Here is a 20,429-nt window from a genome sequence, read left to right as displayed (position 1 = left end):
CAAGCCTACAGCCACACCAAGGCACGTAGAATTTGTAAGTTTTTTTTGTTATTTTTATTTTTATGTTCTTAATAAAATTTAGTATTTTCTTCTTAGTGATGAGTAGTTAATTTTTTTTTTATTTTTTTTTTATTTTTTATTATTTTTTTTAACTAAGGTTGAAGATGAAACCTCACATTCGAAGAACAACAATATTTTTATGAGAGTTTATATTATCCGATTTTATTGGGTTTAATATTTCCAATGTTCTACTTCTTTTCAATTATTGAGATGATTCCTTAGATATCTATTGTGATTTCCGGATACATGTGATGATTTGAGAATAGTCTCATTTAATTGATTGTTTGAATTTTTCATTTATCAAAACATTAGATATTTATTGTGTTTCGTTCTAAGGATACATTTGATAATTTGGTTTAAACCGGATATCTTTTGTGATTTGTGCATAGAATGGATTCAGTGAATGATTTAATTAATTTGAAGCATAGTAGAACATACACAAGATTTGTAATTGTGGGAACTCCGAATATGTGCTGACAAATATGAAAATATGTTGCTATGATTTGGTGGGTGTGAATTCCAAAACCTTAGTACTTTTTTCTTTTGTTTTGTTTTCATTTATTTTAGTTATGTTTTCTTTTATTCATAAAAAAAAAAAAAAAAATCCCAAAATTTGGAACTAGGTCAAAATAAAATTAATTTAAATAGAAATTTATTTTCGCAACACAATTTCCTGTGGATTCGACCTCGCACTTGAACATACACTATATTGCAAACGATTCGTGTGCTTATGAGTATTAAAATTTGCACATCACATCATATTCTTTGAGAATGTGGATGTTGAAGAGAATCGTGGAAAATATTAGATTTCCCAAACCAAATGCCACGTTGGAGCAAACTACTCTAGCTCTCTTTCATCAAAGACAATTACTATCTTTTATCTTTTGTTGGTGCATGTTCATATTATGCACAATTCATTACAAAATTTGTTAAATTCATGTTAGGAGTATAAGAGTTTTCTCATTAGGAGCTCCATATTAGAAATGAAAAATCAGGTAAAATGTGATCTTCACGAATTACTTTACAAAATAAAATTCACATTCTCCCAAAGTTTGATTAGATATATAAATCTATAAATATTCATTCTTTCTATGATTGTAGAAGATCTTGTTGGAGCCTTATAAGTTTGGACATTCTCCCTTTTATTTTTTGTTTTCAAAACAAAAATATTAATAAACAACTTAAAATATAAAATATTCAAAACTATTTTCACATTTATGTCGCATTATAATACATTTTTCAAATAAAAAGCATTAACAACCTAAGCACTTATCCCTCAGGTGAAGAATTCAAAAGGCCTAGATCTAGAATTGGTGTCGGCAAGTGATGATGGCCCCTGAGCATTTGAGACAAGCATCCCTAAGCAAAATGTTTATACCCCTTCACAACAACATTGCATTGTTAAAAAGAATCACTGGGGATCATTTCCAATGTGTATATGAAGCCAAATTTCAAAACTAGTGCTTCAACCAAACCCTTTTCGCCATAGACTCGTAGCTTCAGGATTTTCAACACCCTTTCTGTCAAATCAGACAACATATACTCCATAAACTTATATGTCCCACCCCCATCCCACCCCCCTAAGTGTAAAAAGTTGAAAATTGATTTATTAAATAAAAAAATTAAAACACTTAGAGTTGGTGGGATTGGGGTGGGATGGGGGTGGGAATTCTAGCATTTTCCAACTTATATATCCTATCAATTGTACTTTACTATCAATAGCTCTGTTTACTTCAAAGTTCAATATCGGTTTCTATAGCAACATTATCATATCATCTACAATAACTTTTCCAAAACAAAAAGTGAGAAGACTACAAACAAAATCAAAAACCAAGTTCACAATGAAAATGTTTTCTATCTGGGCGTGATGCTTGAAATCTCTCCACTAACAAGGTTGCTCCCAGATGCATCTGACCACATATAATAATTCTTCAGTCTATAGGATGATGATGGTGGAGTGACTACTTTTTCAGCATCAATGACCATGGGGTCTGCTATTCCGATGTCAGACTCGGGCATCATAAGCCATATGCGTTCAAGTTCTCGGACCACCTCTGCCATTGAAGGTCGTGCATCTGTCTCATTTTGGCAACACTGGAGGGCCAAAGTTGCGAATATCACCAAACATTCAGAAGGACAAGATCCCATTCCCCCATCAATAACCGAAAAGATCTTACCAGATTGATATGCAACATTAACCTGAAATGGATGAAAACTATAGCAAGTTAGAGGAGACTACTTTATTGGATAACATTCCAACCCGTGTATCTAAATAATTAAAATAATACAAAATGATCTTAAATTTATAAAAGATAAATACTAAATGTATGAAACGAGTTCCAACTTTGGCTTGATATAGTGGGGACACCTTTTTATTTACAAAGTATGCTTTTACTTGAATCTAATACATAAGAGGTCAATGAGTGGATTGTGTGGCTAGGTCTCACTCAAGAGTAGAGTTGAAGATTATACAGAATATATTAACTGTCTACACTGATTTATTAAAATTAAAACTGAAACTTGAGGAGATCTCTCTTGACTATTAACACATGGTCTAAAATGACATGGCAGGAGGAAGAGAGACAAAGAGACAGACTAAAAGTTGTTTTCATTATTCTTGAACAACTATGTAACACTAAGGTTTCGTTGGTTCGCGGAATGTCTATTCCATTAGGAAAATGAATAATTATTCCTGGGAATAGATGAAGGTGGAATGGAATAACTATTCATATTCTTTTGTTTAGTTGTAACGGTGGAATAGAACATTGCATATGTATTCTTTTGTTTGGTACAGTGCAATACATTAGTGAATAGAATCATATTATAATCAAATTTCCTAAAACACCCTTATAATACAAATATAATTTATATTCTTAAGGACATTTTTTTTCTTTATTTTAGAAACATAAATAATTATACTACGACCTTTTTTTTTTTTTCTTTTTTTTTTCTTTTTTTTTTCTTTTTTTTTTTTATAAATTTCAAAGTTCATGGCTTTTTTTTTTTTCATTTTTTTTTTCATATACAATTACTCTACAAAATTATTTATAAGAAAACACACACACACACACACACCCACACACCCACATAATCATCATATCACCATCATAAAAAAATACAAAGAAAAAAATAGATCATCTGCAAAGCCCTTTTTATTTTATTCTTTTTTATTTGTTTTTCTACAACAAACATTCGTTCTTTTGCTTACAAAGTAAAATAATTTATAAGAAAAAAAAAAAAAAAACATAATCGTCATATCATCATCATAAAAAAATAAATCATCTGCAAAGCCATTTTTATTTGTTTTCCAGCAACAAACATCCGTTCTTTGCTTACAAAGTTTTTCCTAAGCCTCCGCAAGACAATTGGAGTCCCCCCCGATATCAAGAGGTACTTGTTTTACTACATCTAAGTGCATTTTGTAGTCTACATCACAGGTAAAAAAAAAAAAATCCACAACAAATTAAGTTGGGTTGAGAAACAGAGAGAGGGGGATGAGAATATAATTGCAGAATAATTACAAAGATGGAGAGAGATACTGATGGTGCATTTGAATGTTGAATTTTTGAAATCTGAATTAAATTCTTATTCTGTTTGTGAATTTTGAGGTTTGATTTTTTGGAAAAAGTTGAATAAAATATGATTTGTTTTTGAAAAAGTTGAATAAAATATGATTTATTTTTGAAAAAAGTAGAATCATAATTATATTTTATTTTCAAAATTTCGTATCCAAACACACCATGAGAAATAGAGAGAGAGGGACAAGAGACTTGGGTGTTGAGAGGGTTGGGGCTTTTGGGCAAAAAACGAATTCTATTTATTCCTACAGGAAAGGAATAGGTTGAGTGGAATACCTATTCTTCTTCGTAAGGAAATAGCTATTCCGTGGGAATAACTATTCCCTCAAATAATGAAGCTGTTAGGTAAGTTGTGGAAAATGGAATTTTTATTTGAATAGTAATAATAAATGATTGATGTGATATAGAATTTGAGATTGATTTATAGAAAAGTGAAAAAGTTTTGTTTTGTAGTGAGTTTTTTTATTTGAATAGTAATAAAAAATTATTGATGTGATGTAAAAAGTATAAAAAAGTTGGAATGTTTTTTATTTGATTTTTTTGGGAGAAGTGAAATGGGAATTGAAATTGTTTGGTTTGGTTACCAAACGGGTCCAATATATAACCAAACAAAGGAATAGTTATTCCATGGGTCTAATCCGCGAACCAAATGAGGCCTAAAAGTATGAAAATCCTTTCTAGTACGTCCAATCAGCTCATGATAGTATTGGCCCCTCTCTCCCCCCCCCCCCCCCCAAAAAAAAAAAAAAAGAATCTAAAAAGCTCTATAAAGTTTTACCTCTCTAACAATGTTTTTGCCATGTGTGATTGGCCGCATCCCAGTTAGCAGTTCCAGAAATACAACACCAAGACTATAAACATCACTTTTGCTTGTGAGTTTATGAGTTAAGAAGTACTCCGGATCTACGTAACCCTACAAAGTTAATACAAAAAATGAGAGGAAAAAATAGACATCAATTATATCTCTTACAACATTTTATTAGTCTATTTCTTCCGGTTTGAGTTTTATTTACTTATTTTTAAATTTTTTTATTTTTTTTTATTTTTTTATGATAAGTAAAAAAAATAAATAAAAAAAATATAAACTTAGAATTGAAACTCATGAAGTCTATAATTCTTTTTGGTAAACACCAACTATAAGAGTCTTACTGGAGTTCCCTTTACAATGGTAGATATATGAGCAGGCACAATCCCTTCAATATTTGGAATTGGGGCAAGTCGCGAAAGTCCAAAATCGGCAACTTTTGCCGTATACTTAGAGTCCAATAATATGTTGCTGGCCTTGATATCCCGGTGAAATAATGGAGGGTTAGCTTCCGTATGTAGGTAGAGGATGCCCTTAGCTGATTCCAGGGAAATTCTCAATCTCATAGCAAAACTAAGAGGTTCTTTAGACTTGGCTGTATTATTACATACGTGAACCACCAATAAGCTCATTAGAATGTAATACAGAATTTGAAAGGGAGAAACTGTACTTTTGCAAATTATAGATTACAATATTTTTTTCACTTGCATTCATATGTAGTGACGAACACAGAATTTTTTTTTTTTTTTTTTTTTAAATAAAGATTTAGTGAGATCAATAGAAGGAAAACTTAGAGGATGGATATAAGGTGTGTTAAAGTATTGATTAATGGCTAAAATTTACCCATTTCTATGAACTTGAGCTTTTAAAACAAGTGATAATTTAACATGAAACCAGAGCCAAAGGTCTTGAGTTTGAATCTTAACTCCGTTATTCACCTCTCATTTCAATTAAATATTTCACGCGTTGGGCCTCACTAATTAAGGGAAAGTTTGAGCCCACACGTAAAAGAAAGCTAGAATATAAAATAAATGAATAAATTCATCTCCTCTTATCAACTTAAGCTTTTGGGATAAGTGTGTAATTTAACATAATAAGGTATACCATAAAGGTGACACCTTAAAGTACAGGAAAAAAAATATATATATATTTGTAGTAAGATCAATAAAAGGAAAACTTAAAGGACTAAATAAGGCGTACCAGAAAGGTGATCCCTTAGAGTACCATTTGACATAAAATCATAGACCAACATCTGCATGCACAACAATACTCACTTGAAGCTTTTCCCAAACAAAAATTTCAACAAATATTCAGCAATAAAGACCAAGAAAAACTAGGCCTTCTCTTGAAAGTGTAACAACTTTGCAAGAAAAAGAAATACTGCTCATGAAAAAGTGAAGAACTGTATTCTCCCAAGTTCATTGAAAGGAGATGTTTGTGCATTTTTTTAATCAAATAACCCTAAACTTACGAAGAACTACATGCTTTTCCATTATTAACAAACCAGCACCTCATATGTAACGTCTCTAGATTGGATATGATTTCTTCTATTGTTCGCAGTTATTCAAAAGCAGCTATATATATATATGTGGTTTTAAATCTTTCATTTTTTTGCTCTAACAGCTTTAATTATCTCTGGTTTTTACTGCAGCATTTTCCTAAGTTGATAGGAATCGTCTCCTTGTGGATTCTCTCTTTTTTTTTTTTTTTTTTTCCTGAGCATATGTCCTTATGGATTCAGCGACAAGATTGATAGATAATCCAAATATTCTATTTATTTTATTTCCACATATATTCAGTTAGGATAAGACAAAGCACCTGTTCACCACCTTCATCACAATATCCAATCAAAGACACAAGGTTTTTGTGATGTAACCTTGACAATAGTTCTATCTCTGTTAAGAACTCCTTTTCACCCTGTAAGGATCCCTCTTTTGCACGTTTTATGGCAACAAGTGTACCGTCAGCCAGAATGCCTTTATAAACCTTTCCATACCCTCCTTGGCCAACCTCAGAGGAGCTGTTAAAATTTTTTGTAGCCATTGCCATTTCTCTATAAGTGAAATCCTTCACACCATCAATTTTCATGAAGGCCTTGGATACTGTATGTTAAATACAGGTTCAATGTCAATAATGAAAGCATAATGATAGAAGCTTCATATAAAGAGGCTGTGCCCATTAATTGGTTTTAAAATAATTGAAAGAATTATGCATCTATATTTGAATATTTCCATTCACACTTCCAAATTTCTGATATTTCGAATAAAAGTCTAAATACAGGCATGATGACAATGCACAAAAAAAAAATCTATAAGCATGTTACAGGCTGAGATTGAAGCTGAATAACGCTGATTCTTTTAAATTTATTTATTTATTTGTTTTTTTTATGATTTGAAGTCAACTGCATTGTTAACATAGTGGCTAACTGCTTGTTATTCAACTTAGAGATGGTTTGAGCCAATATGCAACACTTTGACTGAAGTTTCTCATCTCTTAATAATGTTTCCATTAACAGTGAGTCAAACTTGGCGGAAACTTTCCCAACAACATTAGCTGAGATAGGGCTAACAAAATGACAATTTTGGGTCAGGATGAGTCTTTCTACCTTGGGTTAAGCTTGGGCAAGCATCAGCCAGCCTGATTGGCAGGCCTAATCACGATGTATAATAGACACAACTATAAGCATAATGAAAAATCAAGAAATATCTACCTAAACATCCTAAAATCATAGACATAAGATACTCACAATGATGTCTTCTAGAAATTGCATGGTACTTCCTCGTATGCGCTCTTAGTATCAGAAGAGAAACAATTGCAGACAATGCAACTGCACCTGCAATGGCCCCCAATACTATGCCAGCCAATGCACCCGTGCTTAAAGCAGACCTTGGAGGGGTGGTAATCACTGTGACATTAGTGAGAACTGTGAGCATAAACAAAATCACGACTATCTTAAGAATATCCACCTCATATATGAATACATGAAAGAAGGTAAGATACGACCAAAGCATAGTTCATCTATGCATGGGGTCAAGCCATGAGTGACATATGGTGTGAGCTTAAAGCTGCCTTCTTGGTCAATATAGAACACAACTTAATTATCCAGCAAGCATAGAATCATGCTGAACTGAGCACTGCAGTTATTCACTTATGTGCTGGATCACATTAGTGCAACCATATCTACCATACCACTTAACATAGCTCTCAGTATGCTCAGTATGGTGAAAGCATTGAACTGCCTACAAATGAGGCCTATCTTCAACAAGATTAGGAAGCAAAAGAACGGGGCGGGGGGGATGGGGCATTACCGTATATGAACACAAACACAAGTAGGCACTACCACAATAAAACAGAGAATGACGCCACATGCCTAAGATTATCTTTTAAGAATAAATTATTTTAAGGTACAGGCCAAATAAATTAGAGAAAAAGTTGCAAATCTTCAAATGGTAAATAAGCATTAATTCCAACCTCAACAAGGCTCACTCACAAAATATATCAAATAAGGGTTTTGGGACAAACCATCATTATAAACGTCAGTGAAGTTAAGAACTTCATAAGGTCCAAATGTGCCAGGATTATTAATTTTCCATGATATGAACATGTTCATAATTCGCCGAACCTCACTCCCATTGAAGATATGATCAGAATTCTTGACGTTTTCATCAAATACAGGAAATATTTTTAGGTACATTCTCAGTCGAGGTCCTTTTTCCCAAGAAAAGGAATCAATGTACAGTTGATGAAGAAATAACTCAAGTTTAGATGTCAAGAAGTTCTCAAATTCATATCTGTAGGGACGAAAATCTATGAATCCGGGACTTTTCAACCGATATCCAACAAGTAGAGGGGCAGCACAGGAACAAGGTTTATGAGATGTAGGCAAATATTCATAAGGGGGTGGGCACCCTGGACAATTAAAAATGGTATTTGTTGAACTCTGGCTGTTATTTTCATCCTCACTTTTAGATCCACAAAACTGGTCTAGGTTGGTATTAGAGCATAGGGGATTCCCTTGAAGCCTGAAAGTAAACGATCAAATGGGTGAGATGATCATTATATCAATGTGCTGTGACTGTAACACTTCATGATTAAAACTACAAGGGGCACTTGCATACTCTTTTACCAAGAAGTCATATTAATTTGAAGATGTATTTCATTATACATAAAGTTCTATATGAAACAAATTGAGAAGCAAGTATAAAAGCAAACCAGACAGTCACATTTGGAGGAACACTAGTGCTTCCTGTAATTTTGGAAAGCTTATTATTCTGCAACTCCCTGCAATATCAAAGATCCACAAAATCACTTAGAAAATCTGGTATGAAATCCTTGCAAACTTATTAAGTCGAGCCAGGAGGTTATAACTTTGACTCTTACAAAGAGCATGCTGCAATCAGAAAGAAAGGAATCAACTTATCTTGTACCAGTACAAGAACAAGATGCTTGGAAATGTGAAAGCACACATATATGCACACTCACACAACCAGACATAGAAAGTTTAACCGAGGGAACAGTGACATTTTTCGTTCAGGTCTTACACTTTAAGGCTTTCCATTCCGTTCAAAGTCTGATTTTGCCAAATGGTGGATGGAACGGAACCACTCAATGCATTGTTCGCGATTGACCTGCCATGGGGAATAATTTACCAAATAAAGCTTTTTAGTTTGTTAACACTTCAATTTATTGGCTGATATTAACTAGTAACTTAAAAATCTAATGGTTGAGATAAGTGGAACTCAACTTGAGATAAACATGAAATGCTTTTGTAATGTCTAAAATATTTTGTAGTAATTAAAATATGAAAACTGAGTAAATAATTGACTAAGGATAATTTAGTGTCATTAAAACGTAAATGAATATTTTTGAAGTCTAAAGAAAATAGAAAATAGAAAAGAAAGTAGAAATGAATATATATATATAATTAATGAATAAAATAAAATAAAGAAAAGAAAAGAATTAAAAGATAAAAAAGAAAAAAGAAAAGTCAAAAAGTCAAATAAAAAAAAAATTAAGTGGTGTGTGCGCCCCACATTTAAAATGAAGGCCAAAGTAGCATATGCCTCTTTTTGTTCCAAAAGATAATTTTTTTTCATTTTCTTTGATCTGCGAAGATCCAATCGTCCAAACTTAAATTCGATTTCGGAAACGTGATCTATGAAGCCCAATCTACGTTTCTACTGATTGGTTTGAGGTATTTTCACAAACTTTTGGTCTTTGAGATTTTAGATTAAATCTAAAGATATATGAGTTTGATTTTATGTGCACACAAGATTTGTTGTGAGGAGCTTGCTAAATACTCTCTAAGTGTTGGATTTACATTTGGTGAAATTTTTTGTGAGTTTCTTCAAACCCTAACTTTTGGGTATTTAATTTTAATTGAGCTTTTATGTGATTAACCCTTAGTAAAAGGTATTGGATTAATAATATTGTGTTTGGGGTAGTATTTTATAAATTATAATTTAAAGTTTAGAAACCTTAATTTGATGGGTTAAATTAATTTGAAGATTTTTAAGTGATTAAAATCTAAATCGTTAAATTATGTTAAAAAGTTAGTAATTGTTGTAAAAAAAAAAATAATAATAATTAATGAACATAATATTAGAGTTAATGATATTGAGAAAATGTTAGTAAAAAATAATTTAGAGATTAGTGAATATAATTTTAGAGCTAATATTATTATAAAAGTGTTAGTGAAAATAATTTATGGGTTAGTGAAATTAATTATAGGTTAGTTATTAATATTATGAGTAGATAATTAAATAGTGATTTTAATATATAACCCTTAGTAAATACTTTGGGTTAGTATTGTTTGAGTTTTAGTTAATGTCTATGTTTTATGGATAGGTGTTTGGAACCCTTAAAATATTATGGGTTTTCAATGGGTTAGCTCTTGAGCAATTTAAGAGCTAAATGTGAGTCCAATATTAGAAGTTGTCAATAATGTGCAATGTATTGTTTTTATAGTAATGCATTGCATGGTGGTGTCTAGGAAACCTAATGCTTAATATCCGTGCAGCTAATGTGAGTATTCTACTCAATGAGAAACTATTATTTTCATATATTAATTAATTGTAAAATATATATATGTTGTTTTATAAATCCAAACCAATTGTATGTTGAATATATCTGTTTTGGATGATTTGAGTACTTTTGAGTCTCTTGAAATTATGATGATGTTTTGAAGTATGAAAATGATATGTGGAGTTTGGAATGAATTGTGAGATTGTGTGCTGTGGTTGAGATTTTTATAGACTATAGTTGCATTGAAAATAATTGGGATTTTTGTGTGAGTTATAAAATTGGGACATGATGCATTTCGTGCTTAACTGCACAAACCTTGGGATATGGTCCCTGTTCTTTGGAGTTACGGACTCGACGTTAATATGGGATACGGTCCTCGTTCGTTTGGCATATACATACATATATTGTGATGTGATGGAATGAGTTGTATGTCTTATATATTGTAGTTTTGCTAAACGTATTATTTGTATGATTTAAATGCATTAAGTTTAAGAGTTCGTAGATGATTGCATTGCCTAGAATTAGTGATACCTGCGTCTATGTAAAGCCTTGCGAGTTGTTGTTCTTCAGTTAAGACGTGCTTGTATATTGGAGTCTAACTCTAGTACTCGCATGATTACATTGACGTTCAAAGACAATTTGCTAGAAGGTTTAGGTTTGGTATTATAGGATACTAACATCTGTGTAAGGCCTTGCGAGTTGTTGTTCTTCAGTTAAGACGTGCTTGTATAATGAAGTCTAACTCTAGTACTCATATGATCATGCTGATGTTCAAAGACAATTTGCTAGAAGGTTTAGGCTTAGTGTTGCCTAATTCTATTAATGTGGATGTCTTAGTACTAAAGTAATATATTGTAGATGGGTTGATATGTACAAGCTTTTAAGGTGGGATGATTAGGACTTCTATATATGGGCACAACTACATAGTATGCTTTAAATGTTTTATATTAATCGGTGTTTACTATATCAGTTATGGAGTTTTCAAATAAAAGTTTATAAAATTGGTAGCTGTTATAGTACTCGCAAGACTATAAAAGAAAAGTTGGTTCTTTGCAAAAAACTCAGTGAATAGTATTCTTCTGAGGTCTTAGTGTAATTAATTATGCTAAGGCGGTGAGCTCATAATTCTACCTGTGCGGATGCGGCAACCCCCGCAACTGTGCAGACGATGATACAGGTTCTGCGGATATAGATATTGATTTGTCTACCTAGCGTATGTGATGCTATGATTGGAGCACATCACAACAGTCATAAATCACGGACTTATGAGTAGTTCGTATTTTGGGTATTTTATTTATGGCTCGTATCCTATGTGGCTTATGTATTTATTGAACATGTATTTTAGTATGTAATTAGTGTAATATGTCTTATAAGTCTTAAATAGATAGACTTGTAAATGACTTTTGTTGTTGTAATTAACCGTTATGTATTAGATCTATTTCCGCTATTGATATGTTGTAACACCCCAGATTTTAAGACATGGCGTCTTAAATAGAATTTAAGATCTATAGCGATCAATTCACACTTTTAATTGCTCGATCGACATTATTCTGATAATTGTCTATTTATGCGCCACCTGTTTTTAATTGATTAATAGACAAACCTAAATATCTGGTAAAATTAGTTGGGATAATAATATTCTTAATATTATTATATGAAAATATTTTGTGGAATAATATTATTGATTTATAATATTATTTTGAAATATTTTTATTGAACATGATATTATTTTGACCTAATATTATTTTGTATAATAATATTATTAGTAATAATGTTATTCAACAATTAACATTATTTATGAAACGAACTAGACTCAAAACGGGTTTAAAATTACACCGTTGTGAGTTATTAATGAAAAAGATCTTATATAAAAATAATCATAATTAATAATGATTAGTTTTTATTAAAAAGTAACTCTAGTTAACCTAACTCAATAAAAGTTAACCATGGATTAATTAGATATTTTTTTAAGGTTAACTAAAGTTAATCTAACTAAGATAAAATTTAACCATAGATTAATTCAATATTTTACTTTTTAACTCATATTAATTTTAAATAAGATAAAAACTAGCCACAGTTTAGTAACTTCTATGAATTAAACCCACAATTCCTTTAAATTCTCGCACCACTCAGTTATAATTACTAAAGGCCTGTTTGGTAAGCAATTATGTTGTGGAATTTTTGTGTGTTGTATAGTAAGAAGTGATTGATGTGATATAAAATTTGAGAATGTTTTTTAAAAAAGTAAAAAAATTTTATTTTGTAATGGATTTTTTTTTATTTAAATAGTAATAAAATATGATTAATGTGATATAAAAAGTACAAAAAAATTAGAATGTTTTTAATTTAATTTTTTTTTGAGAGAAGTAAAAAAAAAGGATGGAGAGTTGGGAATGGTTTGTCAAACAAGTCTTTAAGTTTTGTTCATTATTTCTCTCTTCTTTCTTCTCTTCTTTCTCTTTTTTTCTTGCTCTTCTTTTCCCTGTTTCCGTCCGAGTCTCCGAGAGGGGACGATCGTGGGAGAAGGGGGAAGTGAGAGCGATGGAGAATCAGAGATGAGAGTGAAATTGAGAGAGAAAATCTGAGAGTGAGATGAGAGGAGAGACCCGGTCCCCCTTTTCTTCTCCCTATCTCCTTTCTTCCTTTCTTCTTTCTTCTCTTCTAAGACCGAGAGACCCGAGAGAGAGAGAAGCCGACTGAGAGAGACAGAGACCTGGAGAGAGTGAAACAGAGAGAGAGACTAAACGGGAGACGGACGAAGATGGAGAGCCAGGGGAGGGTTAGACCACCGGAGTTTCGATTTCCGGTGGTCGTTGCTCGAGAAACCGACGGAGAGAGGAAAGGACCCGACAGACCCAGAAGGATCTGAAACCCAGGAGAATCGGAGCAGAAACCCGACCCTCCGACGAGACCCTACCCGATCCTTCAGGGGCCATCGCCGGAAATGGTCCCAGTAGCGATTCCCGGCGGTTCTGGCCGGAAATCCGGCGACTTCCAGTAGTGATTTTCCGGTGAAGCCTAGAGATGTTTTCCGGTGAATTTCTACAGCCTTAAACAGAAATTCCTGATGATTTCTTGTGATTTCTATTTGATTTATTGTGGATATTTTGGGTGGATTTGTATTTGATTTACTGTGGGTGATTATTGATAGACTTTTGATCAAATTTTGATGCTCTGTTTTACTGATCTTTAGCCGATTTAATGGGTTTTTGGTCAATGATGATCTCCCCTGTTTTGAGGATCCGGTTGGGTGTATCTGTGTGATTGTTGTAAATTCATATGTAACTATGTTGTAAATGGTTTAAAGTTCTGGCAGTAGAGGTAGTTGTGGTAAGCAAGATCTTTTTGGGTTGAATGCCTATGTTGGCCGAGCATCTGGGAATGAAAATGTGAAAGATGTTATCTACTTTAATTTATGGGTCAATTTTGTGTGAACTTATCTTGTGGATTTTTACTAGATGAATTAGAGATTTGAACATGTTAGTTTTACTGGTATTTCTAATATGAGGAAAAAGGTTTTAGGATTACAGTAGGAATTTCTAGTTAAATGGTATTTTTACCGAAAAAGAGTTTAGATGTTATTCCTAAGATTATTATTAAGGCTGGAATATAGTATGTTAAGTGAAAATAAGTAATATCCCTGAGTAATGATGTTAACACTTTGTATGTAAATATATATTTATTGCAGAGAATGAAATATTATGAGAACTGCACCAAAAGGCTGTAAGTATCTCTATACTTACTGATGACGAAGCTGGTGGATTTTTCCATAATATTGTGTTTATTGCTTTATTTAATTTGTTTGTGCGTGTGAATTTACATGTTTTATATTTTAATTAAACTGATTAATAACAAAGTTGGTGAATGCAGCGGGGGGCGAAGGTATTGCCAATAGGACCTTAGGTTCCCGCAATAATAATAATAATCAAATGTTGTAATCGTAGGTTTGCAGGCCAGCTGGGACCTTAGGTTCCTAGCCCCAGATAAAATAAGTTTTAAGTTAGAGTTGACTAATACAGCGGGGGGTGAAGGTATTGCTAGCTGGAACCGTAGGTTCCCACAACACGCTAAGACGGACCGTAGGTTCCATCACGAGAGGAGTGCAAAAGATGATAATTAAACTTTGCATATAAAACTGTCATATTATTGCTTTATAATTGTGTATATATTCAATCTATGTTTATGATTCGCGACCATGGACTGTATATTGCATATATACGTGATTATAAAGCCATATCTGCATTATGTTGCATTTATTAAATAAATCAGCATTCATTATATTATTAGAAACAGCTGACTCACTTAAAGGGTATTTTGTATTTTTATTTCTATATATATATTGGTGCAGGTTTATAGACAAAGATTAGAGCTCAAGAGGTTTTAAAGCTATGGACACATAGTTTGTACTTTGTTTATAGTTTTCTTTGTTTATAACATTTTATGTTGACAAGATTGCTAATAATTTTCATGTATTCTCTAGTGTCACTATTGACACCTGTTTACATGTATTTGTTCTAAACATTTTCTTTATGGATGTCTAGAAGCATTTCATATAGAAGTTCTGTCGTGTTATTAATTCCAAGTCTGTTGGATATATTATATTTCGCTGCCAAATCTTAACTCTGATGATGTAGTAATGTCACGTAGAAATTGAAAAATTTTCACTTACACTTTTTTGTAAAAGGTGGGTGTTACATATGTGTTCCGCTGCACATTAATATTTATATTCTGCTGTGTTAGATGTAACTCTGAATATCAGGTACATGTTATGGAACGTGTATGTTATGTTGCCTGAGCGACAAATAGTTGTGTCATTGTGAAGATCCATTTATGTATGTTTTTAAAAAAAAAAAAAAAAAAAAAAGGTCGTCATAGATTTACAATAACATTGAAAAATAGAAATAAACACAAAATGATGAAAGAGCACGTGGGAGCGTACTCACAGTTTCTGAAGATGAGGGAGACCCGAAAAGTTGGAAGGAACTGTTCCAGTAAGATTGTTGTTGGATAAATAGCTGAGCATATTGTTCAAATAATAGATTTTCAAAGTCGAGGTAATTGTTGCTGTAAATATCTTAGAAAACTGAAAGACAAGTTTGAAAATATTTTGTAGTATCTGGAAATTAAATTTAAACGAAAACATAAAAGATGTATAAGACATGTCATTTGAAAGATGGAGAATCTTACACGGTTGTGATTTTCTCAGAAAGCCTACTTTGAGGTATGGATCCGTTTAGCTGATTTGAACTGAGATCTCTGGAATTTATATAGAGTAATAATATAATCAAAGTACAAGTAGCTAACTGAGATGTCTTTGACAATGTGAAAGAAAATTTTATTTAGCCTGGTGCATTTATTTTTTCTGATTTAAAAGCTGATACTTCATTATCATATAATAACATGACAAGGAAAACAAAACAAAGCAACTTACAGATAATAAAGGTTTGGTATTTGGCTCAAATCAGGAATAGGTCCATGCAAGTTGCAGTTCCTAATGCTCCTGGAACACAAAATTATAAATCTTCACATGAATATGTGAAAATGCGTACTTCTTGGTTTCCATCTTGCAAGAAAAGCTTCCAAGAACATGAAAGGTTTGTGATAGCTAATTAAGATAATATTGCTTCTGTACAACTTGCACAGATTATACAAAGTGACATGAATATCAAACAGCAAAGAATAAATCATAGAAAGTGATATGCCACCTTAGTTGGCTTAAGAACCTCCACATCTAAGTTAAGTAACATTCCAATTTTTTATTCCTTTTTAATCGATGTCTTTAAGTAATTTATGTATTCTTGACAACAAAGTACCATTCTGCCTTTCTTATATTATTTTCATTTTGCTAGTATTTTCCACTTTGTTGTTTTAGTTTTGCAGTTTAGGAGGAAAAGAAAAAGAGAGAAGAAAAAAAAAAAAGAAAAAAAAAAAGAAAAAGAAGCCCCCTCTATCATTTGGCCAAAAAATAAATAAATAAAGACCTCTGCCTCACACATCAAGGCTGGCACCCTGCTCTTCCTTTACTTTTGAAATACCTAGTTACAAACAGAGGATAATAATATCCACTTACAACTTCAACAATTTAGACATGTTGCTGTAAGAAGAGGGAATTGTAGTCCCATCAAAGTGATTGTTATCAAGTTGACTGCAAAACAAAGATACTGAACACATTAAGAAAGTTAACGTAAGACTTCTTAAGTAAAATTTTGAAATCACAACCTAGTTCATGTTGAGAAGCAAAGAAAAAAGACTACAGAGGTAACATCATTTATGTGATAAACATATATGTATTTAGGTTCGAGGAACGAAGAACCCATACAGTATCTGTAAATTTGGCAGTTTGGAGAACTCCGGCGGAAGGTAACCTGATAAGTTGTTATTATCAACAAGGCTGCAGGTACAGAATTGAATATGATCACTAATTCATAGATTGTACTGATACATAACTCATTATGAAATATGAATATGACAAATTACCAACTTACAAGTGAACAAGGCTTGGTAATTTAGATAGTTCAGGCGGAATTTGCCCACTAATTGAATTGTTGTTCATGTGACTGCTCACAAGGGGCAAAAGAAAAAAGAAAAAAGAGAAATAGAAGGATTAGTAATCTCAGAACTGATTTTAGAGAATGTAGCATCGGAAAAACACTCACAAGTGCTTCGCTTTGTTCAAGTTTGAAAATGATATTGGTATTGGTCCTGATATGTGATTCTCGTCAATTTGTATTCTGTCCAAGTTTGAGAGAGAACCGAGCTCTTCAGGTAAAGGACCGGTTAATTGATTTCCATTCAAAAGCCTGAAAACATGGAATATCACATTAAAAGACCAGGTATTCAGAACACTGCCAAACATATAAAGTAAATTAGTTCAGACACAAGTACTATCTCTTGCATTATTTAGAAATCAAAACCTTGAAAATGCATGTAGTAGCAAATTCGTACTTCATAATGGTATCTCATGCGATAACAATACCGATCGAGTATCAAACCTATCCCGCCAAAAAAGTCTGTTCAACTTACAAGAGTTCCAAAGACGTAATATTGCCTATCTCCTTTGGTATACTCCCACTTATGTTGTTCCACATAAAATCCCTTTAATGGAGTAAAAAGAAAAATATATCAGTAGGATGAGTAAACCAAATGCCAATGTGGGGAGGAGAATAACAATGTTTCAAAAGATTGAGGAAAGAGGGATCCAAAAACTTCGATCCAGATAAAGATGTTGGCAGCACAAAAAGTAGCTTTCAGGTTTGCTTTTCCTTACAATATTGTCATATACGATATGCGGCCAAGCTCTGGTGACAAACTTCCTGAAAAATTCATTTTTAGTAGTTGCCTGCAGAAAAGAGGTCCATAGGAAAATTATTAAAGCACCTAATGGGAGTTCTTCTTCTTCATGGAAGCGCCCCACATGCGATTAATACCCAGTTTTATTAAAGCTTGATAGCCTTTATATATTTATGAACTTTGGACTTGCATAAATCTTATATAATGCTGGGCATGAAATGATGATTGAGTCTGTAGGCAATAAATTATATGATAAAGCATTACAAATTAATTTTCTGGACAAAAGAAAAGATCACGAATATATATTCTCAAATTGATAGATCTACGGCGTTAGGGACATTTTCTCCACACACGCGCCGCTCCGTTGGCTTCACCGGTAGTTTCCGCTCGTCTCCGGCTGGTTCCGCCCCGTGCCGGCCGGCAGCCGCTTGTGGCTGTCACGCGCCAACGCCACTGCAGTTTTTTTTTTTTTTTTCCTCTGGTTTTTTTCTTTGTAATTCGGATTTTGTAATTATCCTAATGAAATGAATATAGCCACCATTGTCTTTTAATCTTAAATGAATACAGAATAAAGGAAGTCTGTACCCTGGCACAACTAATATGAGCAGTATGGAAGTGGAATACTATACATATCATCATGCAAGGGTACAAAAAACATAAAGAAAGAAAAATTATTTTAAGTTAAAGGAAGTGTGCAACATGATTCATCCTGATTATGCTACCCAATAGAAACAAAAATCAAGAAAGGTTAAAATCATACAATCGGTCAACATGTAGATAACCATCATCTGAAAATGTAGCATTGTGGCAGACAACCCCTGTCCAATTTGATGTACATGGGTCTCCTTGATCCCAATTATTCAGATTCTTATTTGGATCTATCAAACTTGTCTTGATGGCCTGCAATGCTGTCACTGCAAATTAATACAAATGTTAACCATAATTTCATCAACATGAACATTTAAAAAGTTCATAAGCTTTACTGGTCCTTGTGTATCTCTAGTTCTAGTATGAGGTTTCCACATTAAAGGGAAGCGAAGTTACTTTAAAAATATACATCAACAATGTTAGCAGACCCACGTTTGAGCATATAAACTCAAATAATAACTACTGCTCAACTATATGCAACCCTATTCACATCCCAGTAGAGGGAGGTGAATATTTGAATTTACAACAAATTAAAATCAGTGAAATCTTAAAACAGGTATCCATGTGCTGCGTGTGACCTCTAAACAAGCATCCCCTCAAGAATATGGTAGCCAAAAGGGGCAAACTGAATCAAAATCACCTTCTATAGGGTTGGTAACGAGATGCTGTGCTCCGATAAGTAGTGAAGACCATGAAATAATAAAAAATCCATACGCCCAAGCTCTTGACGGATACATCCCAATAACGCAAACAACATCAGAAGTCTCAAATTTTTCCGTGTACCCAACACTGGGAATTGTTGTAGTATCCGAGTACTCCACCTGATAACAGGAATGCATATTATCTTGGGTTGCAAGAAGCAATAAAGAAGAGTTTGAAATTGAGTGCCGACACCGTGTGAACGGTGGAATCTTTCTTATTATCACTTCGTCAATAACGCTCACGAATTCGCGGCTGATGCAGATGAGAGCCATCTTTTTCAGCCGCTGGTAAAAATAATGGGTATTTTGATAAAACAAAGAATCGTCAGCAACTTTGAAACGAGCTCTGTAAATAGAAATATATATTTATGTACTTCTATCTATTTTTAGAGCTGATAAAGAATAAGTTCTCGGATGGCGATGTTGACTTTCTGAGAGGGTGGTTGGTTGCTGGGCCATGTTTTGGAGCATTGGCCGAATTCCGCAAGCGAAAAAGCCAGCCTTGCTTTTATTGCTGTTGAATCTCATCAAAATATGTATAAAGATACCAAAAATGCAAGTTTGTCCAAGCGAAAAAGTCACTCTGCCTGTCTCTCTCAGCAAGACGATCTTTCTGAATCAGCCCGTAAACACCCTTTGATCTCAACCTGCAGAGCTTCACTTGCAAGAGGACGTTCCGATTATGAATCAGCTTCCACCACGCGCTTCCAATCCCACCAGGTACGAACATCTACATCTCTCTCTCTCTCTCTCTCTCTCTCTCTCTCTCTCTCTCGTGATTGCATGGCAAAGTTGATGAGTTTAGATGAAATTACTGACAAATTTAATCGTCTTTTTCGTTGAAGAAGATGAGCTTGTTTGGTGAAGTCAGGTCTAACCTTCCAAACTGCCAAGGGCTACAGTGGACGAACCTTCCAACTGCCAAAAGAATGAAGAAAAATATTTAAATGGAGCAAATAAAAATTAGCTAGGGTTAAATACCATAGTTGTACTTGAATTTTCAGCTTTTTTAAATTTAGTACTTGAGTTTTTATTTGTTTTATATGTGGTACGTACCTGAGTTTATAGGTAAAAAACACATTGGTACTTCTGTTACATTTTCGGTCTAAATATCAAAGGTTTGCCATGTGTCAACCATGACACTATATAAAAAAAAAAAATTAAAAAAATTAAAAATTAAAATCTTTAAAAATTATATAAAAAAATAATAAAATTTAAAAAAATAAAATTGGCTAAACATCCCCGTGGCCCTTGGGGGTGGTTCGGCCATCCCCATGGGCCAAAAACCCATCAAACAATTTTTATTTAGTGCCACGTGTCAAC

General features: G+C 33.1%; 1 protein-coding gene and 1 long non-coding RNA gene across 2 annotated transcripts; one reads left to right on the top strand and one right to left on the bottom strand.

Annotated features, from left to right (window-relative positions):
• Window positions 1-1,746: 1,746 nt before the first annotated feature.
• LOC133876981 (probable LRR receptor-like serine/threonine-protein kinase At1g06840) lies at window positions 1,747-19,233 on the bottom strand. Its single transcript, XM_062315214.1, has 20 exons — window positions 19,046-19,233; window positions 18,518-18,671; window positions 17,735-17,806; window positions 17,491-17,562; window positions 17,124-17,267; window positions 16,953-17,024; window positions 16,787-16,858; window positions 16,538-16,612; window positions 15,899-15,967; window positions 15,655-15,723; window positions 15,411-15,482; window positions 8,985-9,071; window positions 8,656-8,724; window positions 7,966-8,465; window positions 7,190-7,348; window positions 6,262-6,545; window positions 5,644-5,695; window positions 4,788-5,038; window positions 4,417-4,551; window positions 1,747-2,259 (listed from the first exon to the last, which is right to left on the bottom strand). The coding sequence occupies exons 1-20, from the start codon at window positions 19,140-19,142 to the stop codon at window positions 1,915-1,917; spliced, it is 2,850 nt and encodes a 949-aa protein (XP_062171198.1). The 5' UTR covers window positions 19,143-19,233; the 3' UTR covers window positions 1,747-1,914.
• LOC133876984 (uncharacterized) lies at window positions 12,926-15,061 on the top strand. The gene is made up of 3 exons (XR_009901628.1): window positions 12,926-13,501; window positions 14,156-14,190; window positions 14,816-15,061. It is a non-coding gene; the product is annotated as an uncharacterized LOC133876984 (long non-coding RNA).
• Window positions 19,234-20,429: the final 1,196 nt, after the last annotated feature.

The sequence above is a fragment of the Alnus glutinosa genome, chromosome 9 (assembly GCF_958979055.1).
Source record: "Alnus glutinosa chromosome 9, dhAlnGlut1.1, whole genome shotgun sequence".
NCBI classification, from domain to species: domain Eukaryota; kingdom Viridiplantae; phylum Streptophyta; class Magnoliopsida; order Fagales; family Betulaceae; genus Alnus; species Alnus glutinosa.
This window is presented reverse-complemented; position numbering and strand designations above follow the sequence as displayed.